The sequence below is a fragment of the Tursiops truncatus genome, chromosome 13 (genome assembly GCF_011762595.2).
Source record: "Tursiops truncatus isolate mTurTru1 chromosome 13, mTurTru1.mat.Y, whole genome shotgun sequence".
In the NCBI taxonomy this organism is placed as follows: Eukaryota; Metazoa; Chordata; class Mammalia; order Artiodactyla; family Delphinidae; genus Tursiops; species Tursiops truncatus.
This window is the reverse complement of record NC_047046.1, coordinates 23,555,574-23,567,946: the sequence shown is the minus strand read 5'-3', so window position 1 is coordinate 23,567,946 and position 12,373 is coordinate 23,555,574. Positions and strand designations below refer to the sequence as shown.

General features: G+C 46.2%; 1 protein-coding gene across 7 annotated transcripts in view; it reads right to left on the bottom strand.

The window, feature by feature from the left end:
* The window catches only part of LOC101330241 (E3 ubiquitin-protein ligase RNF185), an 85,453-nt gene that overhangs the window by 57,573 nt on the left and 15,507 nt on the right, over nucleotides 1-12,373 (bottom strand). For 3 of the 7 annotated variants that reach the window (XM_019950111.3, XM_073790311.1, XM_073790312.1), the window contains 4 exons: nucleotides 12,316-12,334; nucleotides 10,494-10,606; nucleotides 9,009-9,063; nucleotides 6,370-6,487 (listed from right to left, as the gene is read on the bottom strand). In XM_019950111.3, the coding sequence (XP_019805670.1) occupies nucleotides 6,370-6,487; nucleotides 9,009-9,063; nucleotides 10,494-10,606; nucleotides 12,316-12,334 (305 nt within the window). Of the gene's footprint in view, nucleotides 1-2,029; nucleotides 4,448-6,369; nucleotides 6,488-8,017; nucleotides 8,150-9,008; nucleotides 9,064-10,493; nucleotides 10,607-12,315; nucleotides 12,335-12,373 lie in introns of those variants that run through there. The other 4 variants (XM_019950110.3, XM_019950109.3, XM_019950115.3 and 1 more) reach the window with 3 other exon arrangements.

The window sequence follows — 12,373 nt, the reverse complement described above, 5'->3', positions numbered from 1 at the left end:
AACTCTCTGGGCCTACAGAAATGAGGACCTGGGCCCTGACAAATACCTTAAGGTCTGGCTCTGCCATCCTGAGGGAACTGGTCTACTGGTCCACGGCCAGATACTCCCAGTGTCACTTCCATGTGCCTCAGACCAAGCCAGTCTTGGACCTCTAATTTCTCCTCTCCCTGAATCATCCTACCTAAAATGGACTGATTAATCTTCCAAAATTATGTTTCTGTCACCTCTGTGCTCAAAAACGAATAGCTCCCTATTGCCTACAAAATAACAGCCAAACCTGGCCCTCAAGAACTAACCACATCTCACCCTACAGCCTTCTCTCCCTACTCCCTTCGCTCCAGGACTCTGCTTTTTCCTGAATACCTTCTGCCCTTGTAACATTCTGCCATTCCTACAACCACCAGCTGTCCCCCACAACCCCACTGCTCCCCATGTTCTCTGTAATTTTGTTGTCCCATTCTGCCAGAAGTGCAGTCTTGTTTCTAAACCCTTAACACATTGTTATTTTCAATTATATCATTTTGCAACCCCTGTGAACTAACCTAAATCTGCACAGTCCAATATGGTAGCCACTAGCCATACGTGGTTATTTAAATTAAAATGAGATAAAACAAAAAATTCAGTTCTTCAGTACTCTAGCCACATTTCAGGTGCCTGATAGCCCCATGTGGCTAGTGGTTACTGTGTTGCACAGTGCAGACAGAGAACATCTCCACGACTGCAGAAAATTCTATTGGACAGTGCTGTTCTCAACAATGATCAGTAAGGGCTGCTAACATCACAAAGAGGGACTACCAGACATTGTGTCTCCTGATATGATGCAACAAGAAGTATACACTACCACTCATGACATAGCCTTACCAAAAAAAAAAAAATCAAGCCTGAATCTGGCCAAGCCTCTAGATTTAACAACCAATTTACAGGAAATATAAGAGTGAGAAGAGTTTGTTAATACCACAGTGATGCAAATAGCAAAAGTGAAGTTGTAGGAAACTGAACAGGACAAACTAACTGCAAGGGAAAGAAAAGAGACAGAAGAGGATCCTACAGATGTAACAGACTTAAGAGACATCCAATAGCAACGTATGGATCTAATCTGGATCTCAACTCCAACTGTACAAGAGTTATGAGACAACTAGGAAAATTTGAACAATGATTGGATACATGATATTAAGAAATTACCATCAATTTTTAAAGGTACATAAAAGAGTATCTTGGTTATATTTTTAAAAATCCTTGAGATGCATATTGAAATACTTCATAGGTGAGATATGACTAGAATTTGCTTCAAAACAGTGCAGGTACGGGAAAGGAACAGTGTCAGGGTGGGGATGAAACAAGACTGGACCTGAGTTGATGGCTATTGGGATTGAACAACTGGTACATGGAGGCCTTATTGTCCTGTTCTACTTCTGTGTCTTGTTTCCTTTTCTTACTGGGCTTATGAATTCCTGGAGTTCCCTTACCTTTGCATTTCCTACTATGTCTTGGCACTATTCAATTTGATAACTGTTAGGTCAAAGTTTAAGAGGGAGAAAAGAACTCCTTTCAGACGGATGACCTGTAGCTCTGATGTGCTGGGGAGCCCAAGGCTGGGCCAGGTTTGTAATATCACCATCTTCCATCTCACATTCTGCTGAGAACCTCACGGAACCTTATGGAGCAGCACGCCCCATTACAGGTAGAGGGCTTGGCTGGAGGCCAGCTTGCCTTGTCAAAGAACGTGGGGAGAGATGCTGACACGGAACAACCTGCTTCTCCTCAAGGCTCTTTTTGGCCACAAGCTAAGCTCCAGGGTGGCAGCCCACAACCTTCAGAATTCCATACACTTATAAGGACTGGGTCTGCCTGTCAGACAGGTCACACCTTGGGTGGGGCTGTGTATGAAGCCAGGCCTCCAGCCTATGCTTCTCATTTCTAATTATCCATGGGTGTTTGAAGACTTTCATCCTCAATCTTCGCGGAGGCCAGACCAGTCCTCAACCCATTCCCCCCCACTCCCCTGACACAGTAAGTCCACAGCTCACAGTTATGTAAAACCATTTGTTTAATTCTAAATCAAATCACTTTTACAACTGTGAAAATTAGTGACTGGTCAAGGTGTACACAGTATTATTTTCTGACTGTGGGTGGGACCTGGTCCTAATCCACAAAGGTGGCAGGAGGGGTTGGGGGCCAAGAACATAGAAAACACACACAAAGAAAGGAAAAATGCCTCAGCAGAGGGGTGAGGTGGTGAGCCTGCAGGGGCATTGGGAAGGGGCCTCCCTGTCGGGGCTGGGCCAGCAGTCCCAAGTCAGCTCTCCTGCCCCAGCTCCTGGCAGAGCATGAGTGGGGACCTGCAAGGTTCAAAATCAAAGGGCACATGGCCAACCTGGCTTTGCTAACAGGTTCCTGGGATGCCTTTGCTGGTGGAGCTCTCCTGGGCTCACTCCTCTTCGTTAAAGGGTCAAAGTTATTTGTCTTCCTACCTACAACCCTTCTTTTTTTAACCTTTCTTCTGGAAACCCATTTCTGTTCGATCCATCTGACTGAAGTCCTCTCTCCCATCACTAGGTGGGGCCATTGCACTGAGAAACCAAGGCCCGTCAGACCTGGGATTTCCAGGTGATAAAATGAGCACTTTTGAGTGGGTGCCCAGAGAATCTTTAAAATCCATCAGGCACACCGTAAAGCAGGTGGCTTATTCCTACCAAATGGATTCGGCAAATGAACCACCTATTCAATACTTGTATTTTGTCTGTTTAAACACTGAACTCTGGCACTGAAAGGTAAGAGGGGAAGCGGGGGGTGCAATGCAGAGAGGAGAAGGGCTTCCCTCATCTTCCTCAAGGTCTTGGTTTCCACACGCTATGCAGAACCATATCTGGAACAAACACTAGGTGGAGCTTTCAACCACTTGTTGGCTATTGCTGCGGGTAAACTCAGGAGCAGTGTGGACTGGTGAAGTGACAGAGAGGCCCTCAGAGTAAGTCCATCTCCCCCTACCCTAAGGGTCTCCTGGAAGAGCCTGGATTTCTAGGAAGATGCCAGACTGGCAGAGCGAGAACCATTCCACCAGGTGAACTGTTCTCCTGCTGGCAACACACTCCCTCAGTCAAATTCGGAAGAAGCAGCTTGTGAAGTTGAAAAACAAATCAAGGGCTTGGGAAGAATGACTTCCCTGAAAGTTTCCAGGGGAAGACTTCCACAGGCAGACCACATCCTATCTTTGTGCTGAGGCTCGCTGGGCTCTGCGCCCGGCTTTACAAACCACCAGGGGTTGCCTGCTCTGGAGTAGCGTGCTTCTCTGGTTTTAGCACACACACAAGAGGTCTTCAAACCATACCAAAATCAGAGTCACATGCTGGGTCTCCCCTTTCCCTCCCTCTTCTTTAAGGACAATTTGGCTTCTGAGGTCTGGTCTTCAACATGCAGCTGGGGTGACTCAACAAGGCTCCCAGTTTCCTTTGTGGGGTCTGGGAAAGGATGCACCTGGAGCTTCTGCGGCCTTAGGGACAAGGCTGCTTGTTCAGTCGTTCCTGCATCTGAGCTCCGAATCCCACCTGAGTCCCAACTGCAGGTCTTTCCTAACATGCAGTCCGTCCTGGCTTCAACAGTAACCTAGAATGGGTACCCTCTGGCAGGGAGGCAGATGTGCATAGTTTTGGGGGAAAACTGATGGGAAACCACATGTCTCTGGGGATAATCTACGCCAGGAAACCAGGAGGTCATTCAAGCCACTCTGGAGCCAAAGACATTGAGCACAGCCCAGAGGCAACAGATCTTTGGGTCCCTGGTGAATTCATGAATTGACTCCAGCTCCAGCTGCGGCAATTATGATCTTAATAGGACAGCAATTTCTTGCATCTCTGCTGAAGAGGAAATAGGACAGAATAGCACTGTGATCTGGAAGGGGAACCTCTCTATACGAGGAGTCCCACTGACTTCAGAGGCCACTTACCAAGGGGTATTTAAAGAGATGTAAAAAAGTTTCCATATTTGGTTCGTCCCTTTGTTTTTTTAATATTAAATTCAGGTGAAATTGTACTGACAATTCCTCTTCTCCTGCCTCTTTCCTGTGCAGAGTCAGGACCTGCTGAGCTGGCTGGGACAGGATTTCACGGTGTAACCCATAAGAGATGACTCAATGCCAAGGCCTGAGGTGTTTACAGCAGTGGCCTCACTCCAGGGTCCTCAACAACTGGTCTTGAGTCCCAAAGCTCTGATGGAGAAGCAAAACTCCTTGATGTGTCACTGACCCCACTGATTCCAGAGGTCAGGATTAGCCAGGAAGCCAAACATCAAGAGTGGGGGTGGCATGTCACCAGTCCAGAGGCCCTGCATGGATGTAGGCCAGGAGCCCAGCATTAGGCAATCAATAGCCAGAACATGATCACCAGGGCCACAAACAGGAACAGGCGTGACAGGAACTGCTCGTCCACGTACTGGGGCGTTCCGGGGACAGCTGGAGGGACAGGAGGGAGGAGGGAGGCTGTGAGAATGCTGCAGCTGCACACCCTGCCCACTGGAGTCAGAAGTCGAGAGCATCAACCTTCATCTCTTTACAACAGAATCCTGCACACTAAAAATATTTCCAAACCCCAAATAATATTAGGCAAAACAAAATTCAAATTATAAAAATTTAACAATGAGGACAAAGTCTCCAATTCGTCCTAAGAGGGTTTTGTCTCCAGGTGCAAATAAACCAGGGAAGTCTTGGAGGGAAAAATAAAAGCTACTATTTGTTAAGCATCTTGTGTGTGCTGTTGTGTATACACATTATTGCCTGTTGGGCATTATTATCCCATTCTGTGTAAAAAGAAACTGAAGCACAGGTATGAGGTGACCTGCCTAAGATCTCAAGGTTCATGAGCTGGCGGAGAGCCCACAGTTGTGCTCTCAGCCTCTCCACACGCTGCCTCTCGAGTCATGGAGTTTCTAGATTCTGGCACTGATGAGTCAAGAGGGGTCTCAGGGAGCCCCGCGTTGAGGTGCCTTCCTTTTCCAGACACGAGAACTAGAGCCCAGAGAGGCAAAAACGACCTGTCTCCCTCAATCCATAGCAAACTAGGGGCAGAAGTGGGCTGAGAACCTGGGTCTCCACTCTTCTCTGCTTTGAGAAAAGCTACTCCATAGAGCTCCTTGTCCTGACTGTGGGGCAAGGAGAGTTAAGAGAAACTACATCCCAGATGGGCAAACTGTACCAAACACACACAACAAGGGAAAACTGTCTGAGTGTGCCAAGGGGATAAAGAGAGTTCACAGCCTGGCTGTGAACTCTCTTTACCTGGGGAACCCGGGTGAGCCCTGGACCAGGATGGATGGAAATAAACTAGCAGGCAGGTGCATGCTCCTTCCACGGGGCCCTGTCCCTCCTTCAGAGCAGAGCACGCCTGGCCCTTTGGGGTCTCTTTCCTCTGATAAAACAGCATGCGAACAGAGGAGAAACTTTTGAGGCAGATGAGGTAAGGAAGGGCAGTCCCAAGATCGCTTGGTGCTATATTACGCCCCAGTTAGGCACGCTGATGGAATCAAGCAGGCCGGCAGTCAACAAAGACTTACCGATTGTCTGCTATGTGCCAAGCACCTGGGTCCGGGGGCAGGGGACAAATGGATGGCTCAGGAGAGGTTACTGTCCCTAGAGCCTAAGCTCCTGGCCAGGAGCCACGCACTGGTCCCTTCTGTACCTCACACTGTGCCCAGCACACGAGGCCCCATTGAGTGCAAGCAGAGCTCAACCGCCTTCAGCAGCTCTGCAGCTCCATGGTCAGGATCTGGGCCTGGGCATCAGATTGCGATAGAGCCCAAGCCACCTACCTCACTGCCCTGCCCTACACCAACTGCAGCCAGCACTCTCAAGTTGGCTGGAGGGAGAAAGGTAGAAGCAGGTGGCAGACCTAGGCATGGTTCCCAAAGGGCTGGGGCTTAGGACCAGCCCTACGTGTGTCCTGAGGGAAGCTGGCCAGAGATGCCAGAAAATAGGGAGGCCCAGACTCCTTGCAGTCACCTGGCCCCTCCCCACCCCCAATGGTCAAAGTCAGGGGTATATGCCCAGGACTAGGCTTTTACTCAGCTGGGTAGAGTATATACTTTTTCATTTTATGGGCATGGGTTATATCTTGGAAAACATTACTAAGCATTTTCTGAATTGTAAAATGGAGTTAACTGCACATCTATCCCACAGACTCATCGTGGGGATCTCAGGTTTATAATGGAAAGCACTCTGAACCTGCTTGTGCCTAATACTTGGTAAGTGTGCAATTATCATTACCATGACTACCAGTAATCGGAAAAGAGTTTAGCACATTTTGAAAAGGCTGATTATCCTACATATTGCTGAATTCCTAGGAGTCTTCAAGCAAAATCACCAAGAGAATAGGGTCTTACCTGGAGGAGGCCGCCCATCGTTTATGTTAAATGCTGTGGCAAATATGCCAAAGGGAAATGCCCCAATTCCAAAAGACATCTGGAAGCCACCATCTCCAAATCCAAACCCTTGAAATCCCTGTGTAGAAGAAATGCAATTCAGAACAGGCAGGTTTCTCCTCACCTGTCACACGTTACCTTAGGTGTGGCACCCGCATTTCTTCCCCACCCGCTTTTCCTCCCATCTAGATCTCAAGGCAGAGGAACGCTGGCGGCTCCTCCGCCCTCCTGGTCATCCAGGGGTCCCAGCTAAGGAGCTATGAATGCCAGAAAGGACTGGCTCTGACCCAAAGTAAAACTCTCTGCTGATGCAAGTAAGTGTTCTCAGAGCTCCAGGTTCCTTCCCAGAGTCCCACACTAGCCAATAAAACTTTCTACATGCTTTATAACAGCCAAAGTGTCAACAACTCTTATACCCAATTACAAGGGAACATAGAACAAGCTACACATTATCTATAAGAGCAAAAAAAGTGGAACTCTAATTGGCCAACAATGGAGGTCATGATCAAAATTTCGATACATTACGCTGACTATGCAGCAACACAGAAAAACTCTTATGACCAAGCTTTCAGACAAAATTGTTTGAACACCATGGTCACAAGTATGTGACAATATGTATGTAGGTGGAAAAGACATGGATAAGTATTTTCCCTAAGATTTTTCTTTTAATATTGTTACAGAGAATTTTAAAAATTCAAAACACTTTCTTTCCTGATTACAAAAGTAATATATGCTTGCTATGAGAAATTAACACATTACAGGAATAAATAACACAGAAAATCAGAGGTCTCCTTGTTCACCCTCCACCTCATAACCCCTCCCTCCAATGACCACTGTCAGCAGTTTGGTATCATCCTCAGCCTTTTTTCCCTATAATGTTGGGTTGGCCAAAAAGTTCATTCAGATTTTCCCATAAGATGGTGGAAACGAACTTTTTGGCCAGCCCAATATGTTCTACACTGCATCATCTTTCACATGAAAAGATTCGGAAGGAATCATAATATTGTGAATAGGTTAACTCCTATTTTCTAAGTGCCAACTCTGTGCTGGGCACTGTGCTAAGCACTAGTACACTCAAATCGCATTTAATTCTTACATTAGGATCACCCACATTTACAGATGACCAAACCAAGGCTCAGAGAGGTGAAATAACTTGACCAAGGTCACACAGCTGGTAAGGGGTAGAGTTTAGATCTCGAACTAGATCAGTATGGTCCGAAAACCCATGCTCTTAATTACTGTGAACATCTTAAAAAAATTCCTCTTCTCCTCTGCATCCCTGGGTAGATCCTTAGAACAACTGATTAAAAAATAATTAAAGAAAAGAAAAATTATTGGGCTAACTGCTCTCCACGAAGAGCTGATAGGCCTTCATTTGTGAGTCTCTTGCAAATCATGCAAGTGGCTGCTCCCTATCCCTACTGAGCATAGCCTGGCACCCAGCTCCAAACTTCTTGACGGGCAGCACTACCTATAAAGCCTAACAGCTATTAAGAGGGCAGACCTACAGGGAAGGAAAACTGGTTTCCATCTCCTCAGTGCAGAAAAGCCTCCAACTAAGAGCTAGCCTGGTTGAGTCTGAGGGCTCCTGAGATCAAGGCTGCCTTACCCAGGAAGGTGCAACTGTTTCATCAGGAACCACCACTTCATTCAGTGCAAATCCGAGGACTGGCCCTCCGGCCTCCCTTCCAGCAACACCTGTACAATCCCACAAGTCCTCACATTTGGTAGGTTTATGTTCCTGGGGCAGAGTAGGCAAAAAACATCACCGGTGGCTGTGGGTGCTTGTAAACGCCAGAGATGTGCACTGGCGTGTACATCTGATGTGCAGTCTTCACAGTCAGGGCCTCTGGCTTCCTGGGGCCTCGGATTCCTGGGTTAGGAGTTAATGCTCCACTGGGAACCAGAGCCTGGGAAGTACATAGTCTTGTCCATTGGACCACTAGGGAAGTCCTCAATAAAGTATTTTTTAATTAAAGTATGCACTTTTTTTTAGACATAATGCTATTTATTGCTAATTTAATAAGACTATAGCGTAAACATAACTTTTATATGCACTCAGAAACCAAAAAAATTGTGTGACTTGCTTTACTGTGATATTCGCTTTATTGTGGCGGTCTGGAACTAAACCTGAAGCATCTCCAAGGTCTGCCTGTGAACTCCATAAGGGCAGGGATCTTTAACTATGTTCACTGATATATTACCAGTGCTTAGAATGAGGCCCAGCACACAGAGGGCACTAAATATAGAAAGAATAAAATCTTAAAAGAGAGTTACAAAACAGGAGCCAAATATTGTAAAAATAAAAATATATGTATACACAAACATCTATCTATAAAACACACACACACAAATAGATCTATAAAATTTGTGTGTGTATAGATAATCATAGAAAAATAGAAAAGAAAATAGACCAATGTGTTTCCATTGGTTATCTCTGGATGGTGTGATTATAAGTTATTTTCTCCCCTCTTTTCCTTTCTATATTTTGCAAATTTTCCTTTACTTTTATAATCAAGGAGAAAAAATGTAGGGCCGAGAGGGAAACTTCTAAAGCCATGGGCTCAGTTCTAGAAGCCTTCTCCTAGAATTTTCCTCACCCCTCTGTTCTCCGGTTCTGGCCTCTGTCCTTGAGGACGGGGAGGAGTCTTCTCTCTGAAACAGAAACGGTGTAAAATAAGTCTATTACAAAATGCTTTGACCTGTTCCCTGAGTGGGGGAGCTCTTCACCAACAGGGTCAGGGCCATGGCCCCCTTTCATGCCCAGCACATGAACTTATGCCAAATTAAACCAAATACTAACTCTGTTCTACATGCAATTGCTTTTCCCTAGTGTGTAGAAAACTAGGGAGAAAATCCATTTGTTACAAGATGCTCATCAGACTGCACTCAGCTTATTCTTCTCACAGAGAGCCATACCCAGATTGGTTACAACTGTCAGCCAGGCACCTTCCTGGACCTGGGTCACGGATGTCAAAAACCCCAAATCCAAATTCAAACAGAAGATAGCCTGTCAGCAGAGAGGGCTGAGATTCAGGGTCTCTCTGCTCTGCCCCATTACCTTCAGCTTTACCTCCCACTACTCTTGAGCAAATACTTTACACTATTCTTTCTCTCTAGGACCTCTGGGTCCTAGCCCCTTCCATCACTCATCCCACAAATACTGGACTGAGGGCTTGTTATCCATCAGGCGCTAGGCAGGATGTTACCAAGACTGAAGATAGATCCTACTCTTGAGGTGCTCGTGGTTTAAAGGGGGCTACAACCAATCACACTACAGCGTGGAAGGGACTTCTTTAAAAGAGGTGTCAACTAAATGGAGTGGGGGCATGGGTGAAAGCAACTAATGTGGGGAAGAAAGGCCACTTTAAGGAGGAGGTAACTTTAGGGTTGCTCATAAAAGACGGCAGAAGTTAGAGGAGGAGAAGGGGGTTGAGCAGGACTGGAGAGGGCAGAAGAGGCAAATGGACAACAAATACAAAGGCTCATGAAGGTGAAAGCATAAATAAGTCCCTTTAAGAGAAGTCCAATATGTCTGGGTACAGGGTATGCTGGAGTGGGGTGGAAGAAGGTAAGAGACACTGTTGGGAGTTTGGGAAAAGTGTGCGTGGGTGTGTTATATGCACACTCGAGCACCACACCATGAAGGTTCTCAACAGAATGCCTCCATTTCCAGAAATCTCAAACTCCACAAAGCCTCCCAGACCCCCATTTCCTCCCCCCAGACTTTAGACATCACTGCTACAGCACCCACCTCCCACCTCCCACCCTGCAGACTCTCCTGCTGGACACCCTGCTTCCCAGGCTCCTTCACAGCACTCTGCATACTTGCAATGGTGGTGTCTTGTGCGCTGCCTAGCATAGTGCCTGCCCATTGGCAGATGCTCACAGCACATCTGTATCACAGTCCCGCAAATGGCAACCTGGTTGCCCTCCCCTCCTGGCTGACTCCCATCTGGATGCCAAGTGCCTTGAAACGGAGGGTCTGTAAACACTAACTAAAGGGTGGGGTGAGGAGGTGCTGAATAGAAGTGAATTCGTGTCCAAGGGGAGGAGTGTGTGTGAGAGGGGCCCCATGGCCTCACCTGGGGTCCTGCTGCCCAGTGCTGCCCCTGCCATAGAGGGGAATCACCTTGTCGCGGCTGATGCCAGCTTTGCAAACTGGACACACCTGTCTGTTAGGTCTCGTCTCCAACCACTGCAAGCAGGAGAGAAAACCACGTGAATGGCACAAGCCCATCAGGGTGGTCAGTCAGAGCCAGTAGGAGAACTACAGGGACCAGCGCCCTCAAACTGCAAACACCAGCACCAGCAGTGAACACCTCAAGGAACCCAACTCTCTGATTCTTGCTCCTGGCACTCAATAAATATTTACTAGTGGTGAAATCAAAATTGCCTTTAGATGCCGTCATTAAATTAAACAGGCTTCTTAATGCTTCGTTCTCTCAGGGGCTTGCCAGCAATACAGCAGGAAAGAACTGCAGGCCTGCAGCTGTGTCAAGAGGTCTGACAGATCCAGTCACAGGTCAGGCTGCAGGTAGAACAAACTTTAAATCTCCATCTTCCCTGACGGATCAATTGTATGACGCTGGCAGTCAGATTTTTCTTTCTGTGTTTCTCATTTTTACAGTATTTCCTCAACAACTACGTGTCTTAGACATCAGCCATCTGGAAATAAGCTGACCATTTTCTGGTGATTTACTATGTGCTAAAGGATAGATTTTTCTTATTATCTAAATTTGTTTAGTGTTTTTTATGTACTTTCAATGATTTTTGCATTCAACTATTTCTTTCAAAATTAAAAACAACAGTCCTGCTTTGGGTTTTTCAGGCCCTTTCACTGGTTGTATTAAAATCATTTTAACTTTCTTAAAAACAAAATTAAAATGATAAAAACATATTACCTTAGTGTCCTTGTAGACATTAAATAAATATTTTATACACACACACACATTCAACATTTATCTGAGAGCATAAATTATATCTTTAGACCCAGTGATATGTAGTTTATCATATGTGAATCTAGGACTTCAGGGCCAAGGAGAAGGCAGCATTTAATGATTTTTATATCCTATTTCCTTTATCTTACTGTCAAAAGCTTGAAAACTTAAGTATTATGTGCTCTTTACAGATTTAGAACAGACATGTTCTAGAGGTTCCACTGGGGTCAGAATGCACCGCCCTGAAATGTAGTGGAAACCCCTCTCACTTTCTCTGCTTCTTTCTCCCATCAAGATTCTGAGGCTTTAGCAGCCTGGAACTTTTCTTCTCCCCTCCACATTTCCAAGCCACCTACAAGTGTGGGGCTCCAATGACAACAACCATGGAGACAGCTGGCAGTGATTATTAACAGCCAATTGTCAGTGCCAGACTCAGCTCTGTCCCACCAAGCAGGCGCCTAGGTCTTGGAGAAAACTTACTAACTAGTTTTCATAATAATAAAAAGCTGGAAAAACAGACTTTTTCCCTCTCATAAAAGCTCTCTGTTGAGACCAAAAAAGTTTCCCCCTTCCTAACATTTTCAAGACCTATAAGGGTAGGGGGGATTGTTGATATGATGGGAGGTGCTTTTTATAGAGGCACAGTCTCAACAATAAAAACCTAACATACGATCACATCCAACCCAATTTACAAATGAGGAAGTGAGACCCAGAGAGGTGTAGCTTGCCAAGGCCACAAAGGCCATCAACAGCAGAGTCAGGAGCATCCCTCCTGGGTACAACACTGACCTCTTGTTTCATCAACTGCCTATCAGTGGGCAGGTGTATAAAGAGGGTTGGGGGGAAAGCAAGCAAATGAGTCCACAAGCAGGGAAGATTGCAGCTTCTGACAGTAGTCTCCTGAGACTAGGGGTGTCCTGTGCAACCACAGCTGATGAAAGACAAAGTAAAATGAAATGCATCTTACCTGATGTAAACATGGCCAACTGCCAGAGTCCCCAAGGCAACCAGTCATCAAGGAGAAA